At 38.7% G+C, this 24,842-nt stretch overlaps 1 protein-coding gene and 1 long non-coding RNA gene across 2 annotated transcripts; both read left to right on the forward strand.

Annotated features, from left to right (window-relative positions):
* The first annotated feature begins 923 nt into the window (after positions 1–923).
* LURAP1L (leucine rich adaptor protein 1 like) lies at positions 924–20,942 on the forward strand. Its single transcript, XM_027883740.1, has 2 exons — positions 924–1,256; positions 20,026–20,942. Exons 1-2 carry the CDS (start codon positions 1,071–1,073, stop codon positions 20,398–20,400), a joined length of 561 nt encoding a protein of 186 aa, XP_027739541.1. The 5' UTR covers positions 924–1,070; the 3' UTR covers positions 20,401–20,942.
* A 596-nt stretch (positions 20,943–21,538) lies between these two features.
* On the forward strand, positions 21,539–24,701 carry LOC114057443. Its single transcript, XR_003571223.1, has 3 exons — positions 21,539–21,676; positions 23,293–23,409; positions 23,647–24,701. It is a non-coding gene; the product is annotated as an uncharacterized LOC114057443 (long non-coding RNA).
* Positions 24,702–24,842: the final 141 nt, after the last annotated feature.

A 24,842-nucleotide genomic window follows, 5' to 3' on the forward strand; every position in this document is an offset into this window, starting at 1 on the left:
TTTGCTGTAACAACATTTTGTTTTCCCATGCTCACAACACTACTTTTTGTGATTGTAGATGCTATACAGGACCTGGCACCCAGGGTTGGTGGCCTCACCCTCTCAGCCTCGACAGGCATCTGCTGTAGCTCCACGGATGTAGCTGTTTGCACCTTTGCTCCTAAAAGGTTTTTCAGTGCTGTGACAGGTGTACGCAGCAGCACCATGGGACAAGGACCTGATTACAGGACACATGCAGCACTGCTATCTACACGGCCAACATGTGCCTTGCTATCACAGCCACAGGCTCCGGTCGCAAACTTTGCCTTTTACAGAGGACGAGGATTACAAAAATAATAAAAACAACGTGAGTTTTGGGGAGGAATAAGCTTGCCTGAAATAAAACCTGTTTGACGAGTGTCATTTGCACTGTACTTATGCTTCTAGCCCTGTTAGGATTGGAGACCAGTTAATTTTCTCTTGGGTTTTTGTTTTGGTTTGGTTTTTTCCCCTCTTTTCCTTCATTTTCTCCTTTCCTTTATTTTCCTCTCTTCTCTCTCTCTCTCCCCCTCCCCCCCTTTTTTTTTTCTCTCTCTTTTTTTTTTTTTTTTTTTTTTTTTTTTTTTTTTTCCCTTCTTTCTCTCGTCTCCGCCGTCTCTCCTCTCTCTCCGCCGAGGGCACAGGCAGCTCCCGAGCGCAGTCCCCGCCGTGCGGGGGCGCCCCGCGGCCGCGCGTCCTGCCCGGGCACGGCGGTGGGAGGGCCGCGCCGCGCCTCTTCCACCTGCCCGCGGCTTTAAAGTTGCAGCCGGGCGGGACGCGATGACTCTGGTCTCGCTGCCCGGGCCGGCGGCTGTCGGGGTGCCTCGCGGTCCGTTTCCCACCGTCGCCGTTCCCCGCGGCGGCAGAGCAGAGCAGAGCCGGGGAGGGGGTGGCAGGGGCTGGTGCGCCCGGGAGATGCCCGAGCCCGCGGCGGGTCCCCCGCGCGGCGAGGCCGCCGTGGAACTCGGCGCCTCCGCGCGCCGGCAGCGGCCGGGCGGACGCGGGTAGAGCCGGCGCTGCCGCCGCCTCCGCAGGCCCGTGCCGGGCGAGACATGGAGCCGCCCGACCTCCGGGACGTCGAGCAGAAGCTGGGGCGCAAAGTGCCCGAGAGCCTGGCGCGGCCCCTGCGCGGGGAGGAGCTCCCGGCCCGGCCCGCTGCGGCCCCCGGCCCTCGGCACCGCCGCGCCGCTGCGCTGGCCCGTCTGGAGGCAAAACTTCAGCTCCTGAGGCAGGAGATGGTAAGTAACCGGGCGCCGGCCGCAGCCCTCCCGCATCGCCGCCTCCCGCTCGGCGGCACCCGCGGGGCGGCCGCGATGGGGACGGCGCTGCGCTCCCCCCGGCCCGCAGCGAGAGGAGCTGCTGCCGGCCCCGGGAGCTGCCGCCGACCCGCATCCATCCCCCGGCCGGGCCGGCGGCAGCGGGGGCTGCGGTGCCGGGAGGGCAGGAGGCTGCTCGGCGGAGTGGCGTACAATGAGGAACTTGCCAGCTCTCCCTCGCAGCGTGGCAGTTCACAAGTGACTCGCTGTTGGCTTGTGTTCCTCTGTCAGCTCGTTAGAAGTACTGAAAGCTGGAGTACCGATAAACGAAATAATGCACTATTCTCTCACCTTTGTAAGTGCATTTTCTGCATCGCACCTGTTTCCTGCTGATGACTAATACCTAAAGAGGCACGGGATATTTTTGGGCTGGAAATTTGGCCTGAAATTCAGGGACTTGATTTCTGGACTTCAGAGATTTAATAAGTTCCAAACAGGCTACAGATGATGCACACTAACTCTTGAACAAACAACTATTTATAATTTGGTGGAATGATTTCTCCTTTTTTGCCAGTGGTCTGTGATGGGACTAAGATGTACTTTGGAACTTTTAACTTGTTTACTATCTTAATGCTGGCGCTTTTCCTCCTTTGTAAGCCACCATCTCAATAAATTTATTTTTTGATGATGCCATATCTGACTTAATTTTTTAAGACAAAAAGAATGCTCTTTGCAAGTGAGCCCCTAGTGAACACTCACAGATATGATCTTACCAATGCAGGGTACCTCATATGTGCAGCCATAGTTATCTTCCATTTTTATTAGGGAATAATTGTTATGTGAGGTCCTCAAAGACGCTTTTCAGTAGTGGTTCGTTCCATAGCTCCTGCCACTAAGCTTATTTGAACACAGGATGAAATTTGATCATATTGGGATGAGGATTTTTCTGGCAATGTGTTGAGATAACTTTATGCAAGATTCTTAGAACTCAGCCATTTACAGCGAACAAATCAATCTCATACTGTGTGAACAAGTGTAATGCCATACCTTCAGTCCCTGTGCAACATCAAATATAGATAGATAAGAGTAAAAGGTGTGTGGGTTCATAAGTGTTTTTAAAGAATAAGCACACTAGGCAAAAAGGGGAAGAGAATGGATATTTTGAGAGTTAATAGTCAAGATGGTAATGTTAATCTTGAGGGGTAATTTATAAATCACACTTGCTATTGTAGGGCTTCAGGTTATTTAAGAGATCCACACAAATCAAGGTATCAATGTATTGGAGACCTTTTAGCCACCTTTCAGTATCTAAACAGGGCCAAGAAGAAAGCTGGAGAGGGAATGTTTACAAGGGCATGTACTGATGGGACAAGGGGGAATGGATTTAAAATAAAAGAGGAGAGATTCAGATTAGGTATTAGGAAGGAGTTCTTTATTCAGAGTGTAGTGGGGATCTGGAATAGATTGCCCAGAAAAATTGAGAGTGCTCCATCCATGGCAGTGTTCAAGGCCAGGTTGGACAGAGCTTTCAGCAACCTGTCTTTTGGAAGGTGTCCCTGCCCATGGCAGGGAGATTGGAACTAGATGAAATCTAATATCCCTTCAAATCTAATTCTGTGATTCTATGGTGTTAGTTTAATGATCACTGAGAATTTCAGTTTAACATTGAGTAACACACTGTCAGCATATCTCATGTTTATTTTTTTTTAATTTTAAGCTTCTACAATGATTGTAGAATGACCTGCAGGTAGCTTATAATGTATGGGATGTCAGACTGCAAAGGAAGCAAATAAGGTAGCCAGGGCTCTTGGCATGACTGTCTAGACATATCATGACAATTAGGCCTGTTAAGGGAGGGGGATGCGATTGAGTTGCCCTTGTCACCCTTTCCTTTCAAGTTGGTCTCTTCACCTACTTCCTACTTACAAGTTTCATGTCACAGCCTTCAATTTGCCTCTTCTTCCTCCTGCCACCCACTTTCCCTCTTTTTCCTTCCTGCCCTAAGTGTGAACATGTTTAGTCTCAAAACTCTTGACCTCTGCTGTTCTTTGTCACTTCAGTGACTGACTGACTTTCACATCTGAACTCATTGCTCTTGCTAAGCAAGGAGAATTCAGTTACTCACCTCTTCCCATTTGACTTCTGTTCTGTGTATGCCCATTAAACCACCAATAACATGACTACTTGTGAAATATTACTACCCTGTCTATATTTTTTCATGCTCTTAGCTGTGTTCTGTAATCCAGAGCATGGAAGTGGACTACCTTCCTGGGATTTGTCTCTAGCCTCTAGCATTTTCACTGTTTTTCTCTATCCTAAATGTTTTTTAATCATCTTAATCTGTCACTTTCCCCTCTGCAATTTTCTTTGTGACATTGTACAGATTTGATCAATTTAAGAACAATACCAGTAAAAATTGTGGTTCCTTTCTATGCTTTTTTTCTCTTTTACTGCACATCAGTCAAATCTTCTTATTTAAGACCTCTTATTTATTATTCTTTGGCTTTGCTGCAGGCCTAAGATGCCTTTTACATGTAGAAAAGTAGTTTATAGTTGCTGCAGTAGTAAAAAAATGCAAAAAATGGAAATGACGAGAGGTTTAGAAAACCAAGTGTCGTCCATTAAGCTGTTTTTTTCTGATTATACTATGATTCTGATTATGCAGAATTTGCCAAATTCTGCAGCCCACTCACTGAATTTTGGATAGACCTATCTATGCTTTTTTTGGCTTGCTTTTTTCAGACTTGAGGCAAACTTTTGGTAAGCGTATACAAAACAAGGTTATTCAGTCTCTTCTTTTCTAGTCAAATATGAAAAAATTGACAATATTTGACTTGGAAATCCTGGTTTTGACTGTGAATTACAGTACCTGACAGATCGGTGGTGGGAGGAGGGATGTGGCAACTGTACATCTCCTTGTTAAAGGTCTTGAGGCTTGCAATTGCCCCTTCAGATCCTTTTGCAGTTCACAGCAAATGGTTCTTTTTCCCTCAAGCCTGATTTTGCTGATAGTCATTGGAATCACACATAAAGCACCACAGAGTATCTTTCTAGAAATACAGATCTGCTTGGCCTTACTTCCCTTTCCTTATCCTCCACTTTCCCCAGCAAGGCCACAATGGAGACTGGGGTGGATCCTGAAAACCTTTGAGTTATAAGGCCATAAGGTTACTGGAGTAGCAAGATGTGATTGTCAGTGCAGGTCAAAGCACTGTGCTCCGGTCAGCCTAGAGTGGAATTAAAGCTCCTGATAGCTGATGTGCCCTTGATTCAGTATGAAATTTGTCACAGTGTTACTGTTAAGCTCTTTTTTCCTGTGGTATTTTAGGTGGAATGTACCATGGGGGAATTAATAATAACCCTTTATAGCTTCAACCCTTTTTCTAGTGTACCATGCTCCTGAGGTCACCATTCAACACGTACAACTTCAGCAGCTATGCATTGCAGTAAATAATCAGTGAGGCTTATTCTGCAGCCTGAAATGACACTCTTCAAAAGCCTCAATTCTTCTTCACAAGTTCTGGGGTTAGTTACTCAAAGGGAGATTTTCCTTAACACTTGAAGAAAGAGTTTTTTGGTTTTTTAACTTTAATTCAAAAGTTTCCAAAATCAAATTTTAATGCCTTTTTTGCAAGCTAAAAAGTTAAAAAGTGTAGTCTACATTATACGCAATAAATAAAAAAATATTTTGCATAAAAATATATCAGGCAGAAAAGATACACTGTGGCTTGGAAGAGAGGGGTTGATGGCAGTGCTGGGACTTTTAAATGAGATTCCTTCTGGTGAACACTGTTGAGGATCAAATACTGTTAATGAGTCTGAAAGTCAGTCTGGATATACTGAGTGCAGCAGTTTTTACAGTAAAGGATAAAGAAATTGAGACAATTCTATTTTCAAGGAATGGAGCATGCCAGATTTAGGCTAAACCTATATGAGGTAGAGGCGTATTCCTATGCTTTCTCATTAGTTGAGTTGACTCCCTCTTTTTTTTCCTAGTTCTGTTACTACTTTTTAAAGGCTAATTGTCACCGATCCCTGACAAAATGAAAGAGAAGTAAAAGCATCTTTTCCTGACCAGAATTAAGGCAAATACAATCATTATGGTGCCAGTCCTGCTTGGGGTTTTGTGTTGGTTTTGGTTTGCTTTGTTTTCTTGCATTTTTTGGTGGTTTGGTTTTGTTTTGTTTTGTTCTTTTCACATATCCTTAGCATGTCAATGAAGAAGCAAGTTGGAGGGAAAAGCTATTGTCACTCTGTTCTACCAGCTCTAAAGAATTTGAACAGCACTTCAGATTTATTAGATCCGCAGTTGGGGGTGGTCTACGTTTATTAGTTTCTTTAAAGAAAAAAAGTCAACAACTGTGACTTGAAACATCTCTTTATCACTTGCTGTAGGTACAGGCTGCTACTTTCACTGTTTTGTATGATAACATCAGTTGTCTTAACTGAAGCCAAGATCTGGTTCACTTTGCCTAGTCAGCAATGCAAAACGGTGTATCAGATGCTAGGTTTCTGTTAAATTAATTCGAATTTTTTCTTAAAATCTTGACTGAAGATAAAATCTTAAATATAAAATTACTAGTGGCTAAGCCTCAAGCCTGTGTAGGACAGTTTGATTAACCTTCATTTATTGGTGAGCAGTTATTCAGTGAGGCTCCTAGAAAGACACACAGAAACAGAAATTAACTTATTTCCCCAGGTCCTCCTGAAGTTCACTGAAAAAGGTGGTAATCCTGGATCTTGCTGGCAAGTTCTCTCCATACCCTCCAACTCGCATGATGTAGTAAAGGAGTTTGTAATTTTTTACATATAATGCAAAGTGGGTAACGATACCAAGATACTCATGCTAAAAGACATTTGCAGATTGATCCTTAGGGAAAATGGTCAAATTTAGAAGGAAAAAATTGCAACCTAAAGGTAGTGCCAGAACTTTGCCAGGTTTTCCCCCTTTTCAGATCGTCTCTGGAATGATGAGCTGAGCAAGATTATTTCAATGAATGCATATTTAAACATGTATTTTGACTGTCAAATCTCCCCCAGTGCCTGGTGGAAGGATTTGAATTGTGGAGCGTCTCCATATTGCATTTGGTGCTTATGGAAGTTCTTATTCAACTATAGCAGATGCTGAAGGGTTTGAGTCCCCAGGAAGTAAAGACAAATATGTGCTTACATTAGCTGCTGTACGGCCCAGAGTGTGAAACATTGCTGATACCTTACTTGGCAACATCAGTGTGAGATGCTTTGGTACGCATGCAGCTGTCTCATGTATGGATTCTTACAGCAGTGTTGGGGATACTTCGATCAAGATTTCTAGTTAGACTGCCCAAGACTGCCCAAAACTGTGAGATTTCTGCCACCCTTTATTTCAAAGAATATATATTATAATTTAGTGATTCATTCCTGATTACTTTTTCAAGAATAGAAGAATCACTGAAGTTGCTTTTTAAAGTCTGGTTGCTGACAATTTGTAATGAAAAGACGTGAATACTAAAGCCTTTCTGCACAGAGCTTTACAGTTTATGGTATCTTTTAGCAAATAAACTTTCTGATGAAATCAGCAGAACAGCACGGTTTTCATAGAATAGCCTAGGATGGAAGGGCCATTTTGTGAAGGAACCCCAAAAATCATCTGATTTCACCTTTCATAGGACACAGAGTCTGGGTGAGACTACTGAGCACCCTGTCCAATTGCAGCTGGAAAACCTCCAGCAAGAGGGACTCCACCACATATGTGGGGAGGTTGGTTGTGGTCACTGGAAAAAATTTATCATGTATTAAAATGAAACCTCTCCCGGTTCTCTTGGTAGCACTAGAATACTGTGATGAGATATCCCCATCCCCAAGACTTCTGTTCTCTGGGGAGAAAAGAACCTGTAGTCTTTCCTCATAGGAACAATGTCCCAGTCCTTTGATCATGGTAATTTTGTGTAAGTGCTATCTTTTATGTGAATACTTATGGCTAAAAATAATTTCAAAGTACCTTTTGTGTGTGAGCTGGTAAAACTTGAAATGTACAGTCCTAAATACCTATACTGAGCAGAGCTGATGGCCAACAAGTGCATTTCTACTCTTCAATATTTTCTTTTTCCTAAAAGTAAATACTTAAAGAAAGAGAATACATTTTCAATTCATGTTTTAAAGGTTACAAAATTATTTATCTGTCCTCTGCCTTCAAGGCCAAAACCTAGTAAACTTTCCACAGTGGACATGTTTATTTCCTATGTGTTTCATTTCTGTCCATGTCCTGGAAGAGAGGCTGGATACTTGAATCTGGAACAAATGAGGATGAAGTTACAGGAGTAAAAGCCAGAGGGTCTGAGCTGTTGAAAAACAGTTGGAATTCAGTTAAATTGAGTGCAATTTCTATGATGGGTTTTCGCCTATATTTATAAACATGGAAGTTAGACTTCTTACATGTAAGCCGTTCCAAAAGATGGTTCTCTGATTACTGTTTGTAAAGATGAAGAGCTCTGATTGTAAAACTATGGACAATCTCATAATAAAAGGGAAACTTTTGTGTTGTGAAGACAAAATTGTAGCCTTTGTTATGGAGCTTTTACTCTTGTAAATGAGGCTTCTGATTAAAAGTTTTTATCCGTGTTCATGATAACCAACCCTAACCTGGAGGCTGACCAAAACAAGTGACCAAAATACACCCAGAGGGTCTGTAAGCCACCTTATCTTACAGCTGTGAAAGGTATAAACAACACAGCTCAAGGTTTTTCAAATATAGAAGCATATTGGGATGGTCAGTTATTTCAGAGGTAACCTGTACTGTGTTCCAATGGTGAGTCCCTCTAATTTGTACCTGTGGATTAGCATGTGTAATAAAATGTGTCTGAGGATTCCGCTCCTAAAGCAGCTCCAAAGGAGGCTTCCCTCCCTCCATAGCAGAATATAAGGAGAATACACTAGGGAGTACATATAAGTCAGGAGGTAAAATTAGCTACTCTGCTTTGTTAGGGTATGCAATCTCTCCTAGAGCTTCCATAAACATGGAGAAAAGCTTAGTGGCACACCTGTGCAACCCTAGTTTCATCAATTCAATCCTCATCCTTCCCCACCAACCTAGCCTTTCTTAAAACTTTTATCAAGGGAATGGTATGGCACATTTGTTAATTAACAGAAAACACAAACTAGCTAAACTTCTAGAGAAGTTATCGAAGTGTTTCATTTGCTGTGCTGTAAAATAAACTCCAAGTATTGTATGGCCCTTCTGGGTGCAGTGCTAGGTGAAGTGAAAACATTTAGTGATTGTAAAGCGATAGTAAATTGCTGTTTAACTACTGGGAGTTTCAGATTTTATAAACACTTATAAACACTTGACTGGCTTAATTTGTAATTTTGTTTGCTGCATTCATGACTAAAATGCTTCCAGGAGAGTCATTTCACTGCATTCTGCTTTGGCCATGAAACTTACTTCTCTCTAGGTACAGAAGGAAACACACATCCAAGAATTATAGTGCAAAAATTGTGTTGAGTGTTTCCAAGCTTACAAGTTTTTACCCCAAGTGAGAAACAAAAATAGAAAAGCCTTATTGCTTTGCATTTTTCTATTTTTTTTTTCTTCCTGCAGGATTTCCACTGGTTTAAAGAAATGTTGTATTTCAAATGGTTTCACTGCTTTTGTTAACTTGGATACATGCTTATGAGACATAGCAGACATTGGACATGACTCAATATTAAGTGTTTGCTGAAAAGACTTTTTAATTTACGACAGAACAAGGGACGACAGGCACAAACTGAAACACAGTGGGTTCTATCTGAATATGAAAATAAGATTTTTTACTCTGAGGGTGACTGAGCACTGGAACAGGTTGCCCAGAGAGATTGTGGAGTCTTACCTTTCTGGAAGTTTTCAAAACCCACCTTGACATAATCCTGTACAACCTGCTGTAGCAGTAAGGTTGGATTAGAAGATTCTTCAGAGATCCTTTACAACTCCAAGTATTCTGTGGTGCTGTGATTCTGAATATCTAGCATCCTTCCTGAAATGAGATTAACGTGCATTTTTAAGAGTGCCCAGAGAAGGCCTGTTCCAGCCACACTGAAAGCCTGAAGTTGTCCACCAGTGAGCATGATAAAACAGTGGTAATGTAGTGGTTTTATGTCGGTTTTGGTACTGAACAGTCCTTTCCACAGCATGGGTCTGCCCAAAATCATGACAACTTTGAGAAGTCAATCATTGTAAACTCCAACTTTAGACTATTTTTCTAGTCTTCTCAAAACTATACACCTATGAGAGGAGCAAATATGAAACCCAAATGATAATTTTTTGAGGTCTTCTCCTGTTCTATGACTTCAAGTGCATTTTGCCTTCACAGGGCCACTTCAGCTACTGTGACTGTTAATGGTCTGTCCAGATGTCTTGGGAGAATTGTGCCATACACTGAAATATTTTGGTTTCCAGTTGTGGCCCGTGGCAGGGTCCTAGTGTTACAGGGTTTGCAGGAACTGTAAATCCTACAACACCAGAGGAGAAAGCCTCTTCTCGAGATAAGAGCAGTGCCACTGGCATGGCAAAGCAACCATAAGTTTTTTCAAATGCCTATGGAATTTACATCCTACTTTGCTAGCATCTAGCACTAGTTGCTGTGACTGGAGCACTGGAGTGGAAGCATGGTTGCTGTTTTCCCCATAGCCAAACAAGGTAGCCCTCTGTGACGATCAATTTATAAAGCTGTTTATGCATTCACCAGTGCAGAGCATCAGTCCTCCCATTTCAGACAAAAGAAACACAGCCAAAACAACAATATGATGTTTAAGCTTTTGCTGTTTCTCTGTTTCATTTACAATAATTTGTACTCAGTTGACAAAATTATTTCAGAAGAGTCTTAACCAGCCCTTTTCAAATGCAGCTGAACTTCTCTAATCCAAACCTGTTGTGTCCCAGTTTTCCTTGTCTAGTTCTCTCATTTCCCAGGTTGCCCTTGATTATTTGTAAAGGCCATATTTGTCTTTTTCTAGCAATGTGTTTCAAGTCTTGCACCTTATTTCTGCTCCCCAACTAGCTTAGTAGCTAGTATTTTCTCAGTAGGAAGAGAAATGGGAAATAAAACTAATGACCTTGATTCCTTCACACTTTATTCATACCTCTGGTAACTGTGTTGATTAATATTCTTTGCTGAACTAGAATCACTTTACACTGTCCCGGTACTATTCTATGTAGAAATCTTCATTAAGAACAGGTTTAAATTTAAAAAAGGGCAATATGACATGAGTTTGAGTTCTGCAGGAGAAGCTGAGGACTGCACTCTATGGTGTGAATGATAGTTATTGATCAGAGGAGGGTTCAAATAATATGGAAAGACTGGTACCTAAAGTGCCTGATTTTGCCTTGAAGTTTATAGTTCATAACTGATTACTGTTGCTACCTTCTCATATCCTTCCCTGGAAGCATTTGTCTTTGTTTAAGTGTTAATATATACTTTCACTGTTCTACCTGGATAATTGTACCTTGTGACCTGCAGAACAAATTACTGCAGTGTGTTCTGGAGGAAACAATGGGGTACATGGTTTTTTGATCCATAAGGGCTCAAAAGCTGCAGGTAATTCAACTTTCAACAACCTGCTTTACTAGTTGTGCTGGCCAATTTCAGCTTGCTAGTGATGGTTCTAAACTCTTGTTTACTTCTAGATTTTTAACCCGTAGATCCCATATCAAACAGCTTATCTACTAGCTGTTTGATACATTCTTAGTGGATGGGAGAACACAAAAGAAGTTAACTTTTTTTAGATATCTGGAAGTTTAAAAGGGTGTTTTTGTTTGAAAGACTCAAAATATTCAACTTCATTTTATCTGAAAGCCCAAAAATTTGCTAGTACTTTCAGATAGGCATAAAGACTGTGTAGGAACTGTATTTTAGGAGGATGGTGATTATGGTGATTACATCAGTAGGAAGATGTGGATAAAGTTGTACATTTAAAGAAAAAAAGTCTGGATTTGAAAGACATGTAGCTTCAAATACTGCGCAAATTAAACTTAAAGGAAAAAAAAACCAAAACCAAAAAACCTTATTTTATAAGATGTTGACTCATTTTTATGCAATAAGTTTTGAAACAATTAGTAGGTAAATTTAGTGCTCATAATGTTTTAATAGGAAAAAATGCCAGTGATCAGCATATCACTTTCTAATACTGCTAAAGCAGTTCTAAGAGCACATGTGATCACTTATAATTACAAGTCTGTCTTGAAGTTCTTTTCTATTCTTATACAGATAAACCTTAAGTAAATAGGAGGGGCCTTTACTCAACTCTTGGTTGGTAGATTAAAAATATGCTTTTAATAGTATCTACCCTATCTCTAGGAACACAAAATTATTTCAAACAGAATTCCATTTTGGCTTCTGGGGAGATTCAGACAATGATTTTTTATTTATTTATTTATTTTCTTTTTAAAATCATGTGTGTCTTTCCAGTGGTACTGTGGAAGCAGACTTGAATTTCAGGAACCTTCAGATTTGTTACCAGCATTAATATTGTCATGTCTCAGTTGTGACTTAATGAAGTAAGTTGGGTGGTTTGATTTTTTGTTGGTTTTGTTTGGGTTTTTTTGTTTTATTTTGTTTGGTTTGGGTTTTTTTTATTTTTTAGAATATTTTCAAACTTTCAAACCTGTAAGGAAAACCTGTTATCTTCTTTCACTTTTACTTTAGTTATGTGCTTTTGAGCATACTTGTACAGTACCAGTATTAAAAAGGACTTAAAAAGGACTGGAGTGTTTATTAACCAAATGAGCAGATATTTTACCCATTTCTTGCACTGTGTTTTTAAGAGTGTTTTTTGGTCAAGACAAACATAAATAAGACAGAGAGTGAAATTCAATGAAATGAAAGAAATTAGATAAGGTACTGAGCCCTGGAGCTGTCTCATGTTGGTGGGATGACACATACAGTGCTGTATTGTGGCTGGTGTCCAGAACACTTAATGATGCTGTGATCGTCCATCTGCTGTAACACTTTCTGACACCAACAGCCAAATGTTACCGCTTCATATTGACCTGAACATTTGCAGTGGTATTATCTTGTCTGTAAACATATGTGGGTCCATATTATGGATTGTTCTGGAAGTTTTCACCTTCGTCATAGATACATTTCTAAGGTCAGATGGTGCTTTTATGAGATATTTGGAAACGTCTAGTAAAACCTTCCTGTGGCATTAGAAGTTTTTGCTCTTCTCAAACCCTTACATTTCCTCACTGCTGTCTTTCATGTTAATTCAACAAAGCTTTAAAAGAATCAGGATCTTCCTTTTATATTCATTCATCCTTATGAGGCTGGATGTTTCTCTATCTGAATTCTGTGGTACGTCTGTATTTAAAGATTTTTTTTTTTTTTTGGACAAGAGGTCATGAAATAGGGACTTAATTGATTAACCTTTATTTTTTTCCTGCTTCTTACTCTGTGGTGTATAGCATATCTACTTAAGAGATGTTTAAATTGTTTCTTCCTTTTTACAGTAAAATAAAAAAATAACCAAGAAACTAGAACAAACAACAAGATAGTTTACCCCCTGAGATTTTTTTATTACATTAAGGCTAGAAGATGCCTCAAATTATATGATGTTGAAAATAAAAAGAATTTTACCCTACTGAACAAATGACTCATCTGAATCATTGGTATTTTACTATCAAAGGTATTAATGCAAATGGCAGGCTACCCACACATTTAAGTAATGCAATTAAAAAATTGCACAACTTGGTGGTATGTATTTTCCTGTCAAGTCTGAGAGGAATCAATTACTATGCATAAAAATAAAATATTAAAATACATGCTGTAAGAGAAATGTAAATCACCAATACTGTAATTTCCTGTATTGTATGATAACCATACTAGCATGATACTTTGGTCATTTATTTGCAAGAAATGTCCTTTGAACCTGTTAATTAAGTTATTTACTCTCAGTGATTTGCCTAGCTCTCTTGTGAATTTGCTCTGCCTCCTGATTATTCTGGTGTATACTCAGACTTGACTGCTCGCTTCCTTGCTTTAGCTAATCAGCTGGTAAGCTCTGCTTTCAGAAGGAGAATCCTTTTTTTGGCTTATGGAGAATCACAAGGTCTCTCCTTCCTGGTTAAAAATCACTCTGCCCAAAGCTATGTTATGTGGCTGCCAAATTTTACAGAAGGACCTGCAGAAATATTTATCTTAAGCATTTGGTGAAGGATTGTACTGAACTGCAGCACCTTCAAACAGGATGATGGCTAGGCTAGAGCTTCTGTTTAAAGTACCAGAGTAGCAAAGGGTGCAGACAGAAAACCAAATGACAGAAAACTGAATGACTGCTCACTTTCTGAGTGATTGTAATGAATGCTGCCTAAAAAACTACTGTGAGGGTTTTAACAGTGTTGGAGTCTTCAAGAGAAACAATAGTATAAACAATCTCTTTTGCAAAAGTCAAAATTCAAGTGATTAAGACTGCTTCTGTAGCCTGCCACATATTTTTATTGTGACTCATTATGGAAAGGTCAGCTGAGAAAGGTCAGTGTAACTTGCCCACTTTGCAGAAATAAAGTAGATCAGCAAACTGCAACTACAAATCAATGGATCACATAAATTTAGCTTTTGCATAAACACATAGCTTTTGTATGTGCTCCCTCATTGTCTGAAGCTTACCACAAGCCTAAAAAACAGGAATAAATAAATGGGAAAATGTTACAACAGTACATTATGAAACAAGACCATGATGAAAGAAACCAGGTGCACAAAAAGCTGTTGATCTACATATATAACTGTTAACCAAAATTTAATTTACCTAAATCGGTGTAAGGTGAATCTCAGTCAGAGACATCTGGCCTGATGATGAATGCTGCAGCACCTGCCTCGATTCACTGACAGTCTTATCTCTGCCAGACTTTGGTCAATATCTCTGTTGTTTGAGAGAGCTCACATATAGTGTCAGTCAGGTTGCTTGGGTTAGCTTGAATTATGGCAGTGGGTTTGCTATAAAGTGGATGTGAAGCATTCCCAAAAGCATTTACAGTTCCTGGACCTGTGCAGATATGATCCCTTCCAGTTAAGGATAGTAAACTTGTGTTCTCATAGTCTGTAAAAAAAAAAAAAAATCTCCCTTTTTTTTTTTTTTAAAGGAGATGCTGAAGACTGTGTTCAAATTCAGAAGTCAGCCTAGGCATTCTGATTTTTTCATCTTGATCCTGAAATACCATTGCCTAAAGCAACATCCTTACTTGGAGAAACCAGTGCAAACATTTTAAATCAGTGAGACAATTTAGAAGCAAGGAAGAGGTTTAAAGACACGCAGATGCATATATACTAATTAAAGTAGAATGTAGCTCCTGCACAGCCTATTAATCATCTTGTGTGTTAAAGGAGCAGACATTATCTGTTATTTGTGGGTTGATTTTATTTAAGCATGTTACCTGGAAAAAGAGGTTCTCTTTTACTCAGTGGCATCAAGAAGCTGTGATAGTACCATTTTGAGATTGCTGACCTTTAAGTGGCATGCTTCTTGCTTTGTGGTGGTTGTTTAATAAACAAAGCCTCTGTGGGTGTCACCACACTTGTCCTTGTTGTAAATATGTTAACTTGGTGACTCCCATTAAATAATGCTTGCATTTACATATTCTGAATTTTGGATGTTGGATAGGTTGCTTGTGGTCTATTTAGCTTGTTATGTCTACTCTCTCACAGAATTGGCTGATGAGGTTTAACTGTTGAGTTTTTGACCCTTATTATATTTTTATCTTGATAAGACTTGAATAATTCAATATTGTTAAGCACTGTTTATTTTCCACACTCTCAACTTTCTCTTTGTGAATTGATTTTCTTTAAAAATTGTTATTCAGTGTTTGCAATAGCAAAAGTAACACCAGTAAAAAGTGGAATAAGACTAGCTTTTTTGAAGAAAGGGACATTGCAGAATGCAAACCAAAGTATTACTTGGACATTAATTTTTAGTTTGTTTTTTTTTAATTACATATCAAATTAATTAACAGAAGTCATTATTCCATGGAAAACTGAGGTAATCTGCCTTTAAAAGAAGAAAGGGGAGGTAGGGATAGCTGACAAACTGTTCATCCTGAATAATACAGGAAGTAGAGGAAATTGAATAGGAAAGTGGAAAGGAGCAACTGACACATCCTAGAAAAAGGAAACAGTAGCATTAATATTCCTGAACTGTAGTGGTCAGAGACACCTACTTGGAATGGAAAGGTTCTCCTGGTTAGAAGTGCTGTTTGTAAAAGGTGTTATAGAGATGGGTTTGGCATTGTTTAACAACAGATAGAATTGGCTTCAGTGCCTGTTTCATCTAACCCTCTTCACATATTCATTATCTTCTGTAAGACTTCTCACATGCTGAACCTCTGAGTGACTTTCCATGAAGTGCAGTACTTTACTGCTATTTCCATCCAACTTCCATTTATCGTGCCCAATATGTGCCCAAACTCATACTGCTGTAGAACACAGATTCCATAGTAGCCAACACCAGATCCACATTTGAGTCCTGCTCGAGATCCTTTGTGGAACAGAGCTTCTGTTAGGAGTGACTTAAATACCTCCCTGAATCCATTAACTTGTAAGTACAGGATTTTGTGTCTTGTAGGGACTTATTTCACTGTGATCTGGCTAAAAGACTTGTCTTGAAGGAAATAACCTCATTATTTAGGCTCACTCAAGGGGGCTCTTTACAGAACACAACATAAAAGTGTTGAGGAAAAAAAAGAAACTAAAATAGTTTAAATAAACGTAGGAGTATCTTTTCCTCAGAGGACATTTTATCATTGACACTAATATCCCTGCAGGCTTTCTGTAGTCAGAAGCAGCAGCAGCATGTGAGCTCAGAAATTTAAAAGAAAGTAATCTGCAGAAGAAACTAGAGTTTCAAACAGCTTTCAGATATTAAAAGGGTTTATTGAGCAGAATTTTTAGCTTTGTCATTTTTGGAAGGAAAGGGGCCCCACTATGTTTGCACCAGACTGGAAGTTATGCCTACAGAACACGCAGCAGGAAAACACGAGTCTATTTTGCCCATATTCTGAGGGCAAGTGCAACTTTGATCCAAAAGCTAAGTGACTAGTGTAGGGACAGCTAATGCACTACTTTGGGTAAAGGCCAGGAAGCAATAACTGTCTTTGTTACCAACACTGGTCATGAAGAGTTTTATTCTAAAAGCAATAACCTTGTTAAGTCCTTTGTGAAAAACACTGTATTTATAAAAATAGCATGAACATTTGTATATGTCCGTACATATATATGTACACAAAATCTCATTTGTTTGCCCATAAATTGTCTTGATATATTAAGACAGTGTCGTACATATTATTATGGAAGAACAAAAGGAAGCCTAGTTGTGTAAGGAAGAAATATTTTAATAGAACAAACTTTATGAGAGGGAGGCACAGACAGATGCTTAGAACAGCTATCCCTTCCAGACTAAAGATCTGGTTCTGATTGCTAATCTTTCCACCTGTGCTACCAGACTGCGTTACTTGAAAGGTGGTGTCACTTTAAGTTCATTATTTTCTCTTACTATGACTAGCTGTTAATATTAAACATTTATGATCCTTCCTGTGGATCTGCACTGATGTAATTATACAAATTAAGCAAAAATATGCAAAAGTTAGGTTGTATCAAGAATTTTTTTTTCCTGCTTTCTTATCATGACTCGTTTCCTATGTACACCACAAGTTTTTGCTGAGGACTGATCTATGCTAATAAACACCTTCCCTATGGTGGTGCTGTGCTCTACCTTTAAGTCAAAGAGCAGCTGTAGAAACTGTTCTGAAATGCCTGTATTAGCTCTGGCACACTCTGTTTAGAGTATTCATGAAATGCACCTGTTATGGTGCATAACAAAAGGAACTGTCAAACATGGTGAGATTTTATTGTGTTTAGTACCTTTAGCTGAACCATCTTGAACTGATTTGTTTACTCCAACAGTTTAAATTGGTTACAGCTACATAAGTGAGTAAAAACTAATGTGATGTTGTCTGGGCTAAAGTGATAAGGGGAAAAAAATGTCATTTTAACATCTTTTTGTTACCAAGGAGATGATGAAGTAAGCCGTATTAATCAAAGAGGATACTTGTTGGACTACTTTTTAATGTTTGCTTTAGGAAAAGTACATTCTTGATACAGGAGACCTGGGACAACATGGTAGCTAGGAGGAGGAGAGTAATCAGGAATGCAAAATATTGCTTCTAGTAAGGCTGTTCCACAAAAAGGCTAAACCTGTGGGTGTATTTAGAGCAAAAAATTATATTTCAAGTGAACTGAATCTCAAATACATGGGGTCTTGAGATCTAAACTGGGCTGCTGCATTAGAGAGAGTCATGTTGGTGCTAATTCTGTTGAAGAGTTTGTAATCAGCCTTTTGGGAAACTTGTCTCTGAGCTTGCTTATATTCAGAAAGTTGCTGAAGTCTGTAGTTGCATTGGAGAAGTTGGGTAATTTACTGCTTTCATGACAGCCTAGTTGCTGAGCAAATGGTTTCTAATGATTTATAAGTGGGACTAGAGGAACTGGCTTTTGCAGAAGAGCAACAAAATGGTCAATCTGTTTTCATAACCTTACATCTGAAACAATGATAGATGGACAGTATTGTTAAAACTGTGCATGGTAAAGCTATTTTGCACAGTACCAGGTTAGCTGTGTTAAATCCTGGGATATTGGATTGAGAATAATTCAGAAGTCATTTTGGTGACTGGGGAAGGAAACTGGGAATACACATGACAGTTACTTAAGAGGTCTGTTACTGGCAAAGCTTGTAAGTAAGTAATGGCCAGTCTTTGCGAATGAAGAACCGGGGAAGGTCTTTACACCTTCCAGCCTGCGCACTGGATTTTTTTTTTTAGGTGAGACACAGTGTGCGCGGAACTGAGCCCACCCTTTAATCCTGAGGTTCACCTGCCGGGGCCAAGCGAGCTTGGACGGTGGCAGCGAGGTCCTCAGGGCGTAGATGGATTGCCTTCCAGGGCTAGCGAGCTCCATCTGCCCGGGGAGTGTCCTAACCGGGAATCGAACCCGGGTCTCGGCGTTGACAGCGCCGCGGCCTAACCACTGCACCACCAGGGGCACTCACTGGCAAAGCTTGAATATCTTTGCATTGGGTTGACCCTGACCACCCACCAGCTGACTAGACGCCCACCAGCTTCTCACTCACTTCCCTCTCCTCTTCCGGTGGGATAGGGGGAGAGAACTGGAAGAACAAAAGTAAGAAAAATTCATAGGTAGTAATGAAGACAGTTTAAAAAGTGAAATAAATAAATAAATAAATAAATAAATAAATAAAAACAAGTGATGTAAAGTCTGTTATGCACTATGTCCCACCATCTCAGTCCCCTCCAAACATCTTTCTCAGTCCCAACCTACTCCCTGAGGGTTCAGAGTGAAAACCAGAAAGGGTCTTGGTACTGTGAAATCATTGCTTGACAACAGCTGAAACACTGGTGTGCTACCAACACTGAGTTAGTCACAGATACGGAGCACAGCCCCACATGGGCTGCTAGGAATCATCCCAGCTAGAGCCAGTACAATCTTTTGCAGAATCTAGGAAAATAGAAATACATTAAAATAACTTCTTGAACAACTGTACCAGGTTAATGTAATTAGAGTACTGAGAAGATGGCATTTGAGTATGGAAAGAACCATGTTTAGATTTTACTCTCAGCAAAAGATACAGTCTCTGCTTCCTGAGAATACAGATTCCATTCCAGTCCATTGTGTCTGAACAATACAGGTACTATTTTTCTGTATAACAACTGGGGACATGGAGAATAGCATAAAATATCTACTGTCTGATATACCAGATCTTGTGTTTTCCTTTCTTTCTTGTGTGAGTGAAGACATTCAAAGGTTCTCATTTTTTTTTTTTGCCAATACTTGTGGTATTTCAGATTAAGAGAAAGCAGCAACAAATACAACCCTTAGGCCTCACCTTTATTTGTCATCTGAAGTGGCTTCCGAAATGGCTTGTAAAGCATGTTAAGGAAAACATTAAGTCAATTAACTCAAGTATGTCTGTGAAATGCAACAATGCAATATTCCACTGGCCATTGCAATTAAAACTTCTGTGTGTATGCACTGACCACCACAACTAAGTGGGAAAGTAGGACTTGGTACTTAATGTCCATTTTTTATTTAGTTATTTGCTGCAAATTGTTGCTCTTTTGACTGTGAACTCATCATCTTCATCAGATATAGGTTAAAATAACTGAAATTTACATTTTTTCTAAGTTCAGTGTCTTAACACTCAGACATTTATATGGCAGATAGTAACATCCACTCAGGAGTAGTATGAGTAAAAGTTAAATCTCTACAAGCTTTTTTCCAAATGATGCACATCTGAAAATTTTAGGTTGCGAGTAGCCATAGCAAGGGTAACTTCAGGTGAATGCTTGGGTGCCTGTAGCTTAGAGTCATTGCAAATAGAAATGGTTTGCTGTCTTTCTTTTCTGATTAGTGAAATGCTATCCCCAAGAGTTGTCACAGCAGCTGTGTTTCTCATCTAAATAGTATTGTACCAGATTGTGTATAAATATTGTCATTGACTAGTATTCCCATTAATGGACTGCTTAGGTAGCCTGATTAAGTTCCCATTTGACCTTCATTGAAAACATTAGTATACCAATACCTTTTTTTTTTTTTTAACTAGTTATTTAAATATGTTTGTTGTAGATTTGAAAGCTGGATTTTTAATGTGTTTTCTTTTAATCCATTCCTTGCCTCCAGCCTGCTATTTGGTTTGATTTGGAAGAAAAAGAGTAATTTTTTTAATCCCTTTTGCATTATAGGTTAATCTTCGAGCCACTGATGTGAAACTTATGCGCCAGCTCCTCATCATCAATGAAAGTATTGAATCAATCAAGTGGATGATTGAAGAGAAGGCCATCGCCAGCAGGGGCAGTAGTTTGAGTGGCAGCCTGTGCAGCTTGCTGGAAAGTCAGGAGACATCCCTGCATGACAGCTGTAACAGTTTACAAGACTGTAGTGATGGACTGGATGGAATATCAGTGGGGAGTTATTTGGACACCTTAGTGGATGATGTCCCTGGTCACCAAACTCCTTCGGATATAGACAAGTTCAGTGATTCTTCTGTTACAGAGGACCCACAACCTCTTCACAAACATCCCAAAATTGATTCTGATGAGTACTACTGTTTTGGCTAATAAGAAAATGTTCCAGTGGGACACAAATGCACTTATTCTTTTTCTTTGCTGCTATTTTATTTCATGTGCAAAAGCCCCAAAGTTCTCTTGGCAAGAGAACATAAAATGATACTTCAATTCTACTGCCTAAATTTTCTGTTGCTTCTAATGCATTTTCTGCTTGATAGGTTGGGCTTTTCTTCTCCTCACATTTTCTTAATTTATTGTCATAATTTTTCTTTCTATTTTTATTTTTGTTTTAATTTTTTACATTGCTGTATTTACAGGTCTTTAAAAGTGCTGAAGAAAAAGCTTTATCTTTAAAATGAGACATCAGGGAATGGGAGCAACAATATTGTCTTTGTTAGCAATAAAATACCTTCTAAAAAATATATGTTGCCATAAATTTTATTGACTACCAGGTTCGGTCTTTTCAAAGACACTGTTCTTACTGAGGCTTAAATCTGAATCTTGAAAATACCTCTGAAAGTATTTTTTCTTTTATAAGCAATGAAATTTGGTTCCGTTAGGCTGTCTTCACTTTAAATATAAAATATCCTAAACTTTTCTGTGTGGGTTTCTTTCTTTTTGCAGTGTTCTCATGTCTCTTGTCTAATTTTGATGTTAAATTCTGATTCTATAAGTTTGCTTTTTTATTCAGCAGTATTGCCATGCTGTCATTTTGTTTCCTTGTTTGTCCTTTTGTTACTTGATTTACAAGTAAGAGTTTGCTTTCACCTTTTTGTGCTTATTGGTGCAGTTGAGAGCTGCAGCTAGTTGGTTATAATAAAAACAGCTGAGAACTAAAACAGTTACTCTCCTGGTCCATACTTTTGTGCAGAAGACTAGGAGGTAGATTTTTCTTTTAACTGCTTCAGAAATATAATAAACCCCCAAAAGCTTTATCCTTCTACAGTAAGAAAAAAATAGAATAAAAGAAATAGAATTGAACTAGACACTTTAACACATAATGAATGTGTATTTCCAGAGTACAGATAGCAAAAGAGGTATTGAAACTTACACATCATCTAAAAGTGTTCTCTTTTGCCATATCTGATGGCTAACATGAAATTTCCTCACCGAAGAAGGTAATGTTTGGTAAGTATGAGGCAGTCTCCCATTTGAGAACTTTTTTACACTTTCTGAAGGAATAAAGCTAGCACGTGCAGCCATATATGTATGTTGTTTTGGTTCATTCTGAAATAAAGTAATAATCCAATAAGGTTTTGCTCTTCCAAGCCATGTTTCTGTGGATCTGTTTTGTCCAGTACTGAGCAACATTAAATGTGAAGAAGAGGTAAAAAATCAAGAAATTGAAAGTGGCAATTTATGCTTTGTGGGTTAGCTCCATTGCTGCTTAATATAAAAGATGTCCGTGTCTTTCAAAATTAAAAACCAAGACATGTATATTTTGCTTTGGATATCATGATTTCATCAAATAATGAAGAAATGTGTTTTCCAAGAATGGGCCTTCTCAGTTCTGCTTCTGAGATCAAGCTGGGTATTTCAGATTGCTTGAGGAAAAATGGAGGCAAGCCCTCAAATAGCAATGCTGTGCTGATTTAACTTTTTTTAATTCCTTCCCAAGTTTATGACTGCTGGACATAGCTTAAAAAAAAAAAAAAAAGTTTGAATTAAAAACCTTGGGAAAAATTATTTCTCAGTATAACTTTAAATAGAACTTCAACTGTGAATTCAAAATAGGTTTTACTACTTTAAATTATTTTAATCTAGGGAACAGAACTAAATCCCTAATATAAAAGTATGGCCATCTTGAAAGGTTTTTCTAGCTTTATTGCTTGGCATGGAAGTTAAATATTGGGATGGCTACTCCCTCTGAATCTAATGAATGTGCAATGTATAGAGTCTTTTCTTCCTCAACTGAGATTTTGGGCAGCAGGCCAAGAGGCACATAAAATTTTTCTACTATGTAAAAAATTAAAGAATATTCTTAACATACCTTCTCAAATATCCCCTTAAGTTACACTGAAATTACTTCAAGGAAAATACAGCCTATAGCTGTCACTCACCCATTCACAGCTGTAATACTGGATAAAGAGTAATTACATCAGTGATAGATTTATCACATTTTGATTTAGAAGTCAATTTAAATGGGAATCAAAGGTGGAGGAGAAAAGCCTATTACTAGAAGTGGTGAAGTAAAAGCTGTATGTGATTAGAAGCTTATATTCCTCCATGTCTTTAATGGAAGTGGAGAAAGAGTACAAATGCCAAAACAGAGGTGTCAGCAGACTGTTAGAAGTAAACAAGAATTTCCATGTGTTTGTTTCTGATATCCAAGAACATGAACACCTTGGGTTTTATTTTTGAAGCATAAAAACTTCAAATATTTAGGTTTGACTTAGATTCTTTAATTTCATTAAGAGGATTTCATAGTCAGTAGTTTACTCTGACTTGCCACTTAAGACAGATCATGAAATTTGATCATCTCTTAAATTTAGTCAAATAACTTACACCTGAACTAATACTTGACTGTTTAGACAATGGAAAATGTTTGGTGCTCCTTAAAAAGTATTCACATTGGGTCTTCAACTTTGGTTTTAAAGTTTGCATATTTCTTCCAGCTTCCACTTTATTGAGTTGACCTTGGTCTTGCAAAATCCTTGTATGGTAAAAAGCGATCTGGGTGCCCTCTTCTAGCATGAGCTTCCTTGTAATTTTTTATCAGATTTACAGAACTAATAAAAAGGATTCAGTAGTATTGAGCAAAGTATCTGAAAGTACTTTACAAAGCTATGTTTGTTTCAAATGGATAAAAGCAACAGTACTAAAAAAAGGGTAAAAATAGCAAACATAATTTATTATTCTCTGTCACTTTCTATCAGCTTGGCTCTTATGACACTCAACTTGTTTTCAGGCATGATAATTTCAAGATACTTTGTAAAATCACAGGTGATGAGCAACAGCCAGTCCATTCTTATTTCCATACCACTGAAGTTTTGTCTTTGAAAGACATTCCACTATGGAACCTATGTAATTCAGAGACAATAAGGAACAGTCAAAAATAAGGTAAATTGATGCTTTCTGTTTTAAAATGACCATTTCCTGCTAGTAATAGGAACCAGCTAGTAAGTGGATGTGCTCTGGTTCACAAACAAACTACAGAAGCAGGGTGGGAAAAAAAAAGCTAACATTTCCACATCTGAAAACTGCAGTTCTTCAAAGATTCTGCTGAGACAGTCTAGTTATGAAGTTTTGAGGCACGTTCAAAAGAGCAATTAAGATTCCTTAAAATCTCTCTGCCAGGTGCCAGGTCTACTATTGATCTCAAGGTTACATGACTGTGTTTCTACAAATGCTGTGAAACTATGAAGAGCCAAGCAGGAGCTCTTGCATCTTCCATCAGTGGGCCCAAAACACTACACTGGGAGACCAAAGGCAGAACAGCCTCTCTGCATTTGGAAGATGAACTAGCATTATTCTATGAATACAAACAAGATGACTAAAAAAACCAGAAATCTGGGGTATCTTAAAATGAGGCCTGACTTTTGAAGGGAGTGTTAAAATGCTAGAAGAACCACAGAACAGTTGTTTGAAGTTTCAAAAATTTTTCTCTGCATTTCCCTTTTAAAGGAGAACTGGTTAGTCAAGATGGGTGAAGTGCAGTCTGAAGTAATGTCTGGTTACACCATGTAACATCTCATATAGCCTTATATAATTGACTGGGAAAGTGTGTGTGTGGGGGGGTTGTTCAGTAATCTTAAGCAGTTACTAAGCTGTCAAAAAAGCCTATGCTAGTATTTTTCATCTTGCCAACACTTCTGAACCAAGTCTAAAAGATGGGTTTTTGATATAAAGAATTAACATATACCCAGTAAACATGAGATCAGTAGAAACATCAATCACCTTACAGCAAAGGAGGCTTTGTTTTGTTTTAGATGTGCTCTCTTTGAGCAAGTTTGTCTTTCTCAGAATACCTATGAATTGACTATAGAAACAGTATAAGAGCATCCTGCCCTGAAACAAATAGAAGCTTTTCCCTTACGTAACTTAAAAAGAGATTAATGCTGCCTGCACTTGACTCTCTCATTGGCCAAGATTAAATTTCCCTGCTAAGTATGTCTAGAGGGAAAATAAAACAATTTCTTTGCTCCCCATGGAATTTTTTATACTATGGCATACCACTAATCTGGTCTTCAGGACTGGCATTTTCCTATAATCTTGCTTGGTTTCCTTGCTTCAGTTTCAAAAATAGAATGTTTGAAAAGATGGGTCTTTTAGTTACAATTAGGGAACTACATGAAACAAATATCTGATAAATACTAGTGTCAGAATTTTGAGTTGGGGGATGGGTTGTTGGTTTGTTGTTGTTGGGGGTTTTTTTGGGATTTTTTTTATTTTCATTTTGTTTTGTTGTTTTGTTTTGTTTGGGTTTTTTTTTCAAAAAATTAGCTGCAAAAACTATTTTGGTATTCCTGAGCAATTTTTTAATATCCCCCCCC

The sequence above is a fragment of the Empidonax traillii genome, unplaced genomic scaffold (genome assembly GCF_003031625.1).
Source record: "Empidonax traillii isolate 1590-97213 ecotype Southwest subspecies unplaced genomic scaffold, ASM303162v1 scaffold133:size1091145, whole genome shotgun sequence".
In the NCBI taxonomy this organism is placed as follows: Eukaryota; Metazoa; Chordata; class Aves; order Passeriformes; family Tyrannidae; genus Empidonax; species Empidonax traillii.

Coding starts and splice junctions, on each gene's coding strand:
- LURAP1L (XM_027883740.1), top strand. CDS start 1,071: ATGGAGCCGCCCGACCTCCGGGACGTCGAGCAGAAGCTGGGGCGCAAA. Junction 1,257..20,025: donor AGCTCCTGAGGCAGGAGATG/GTAAGTAACCGG, acceptor TTTGCATTATAG/GTTAATCTTCGAGCCACTGA.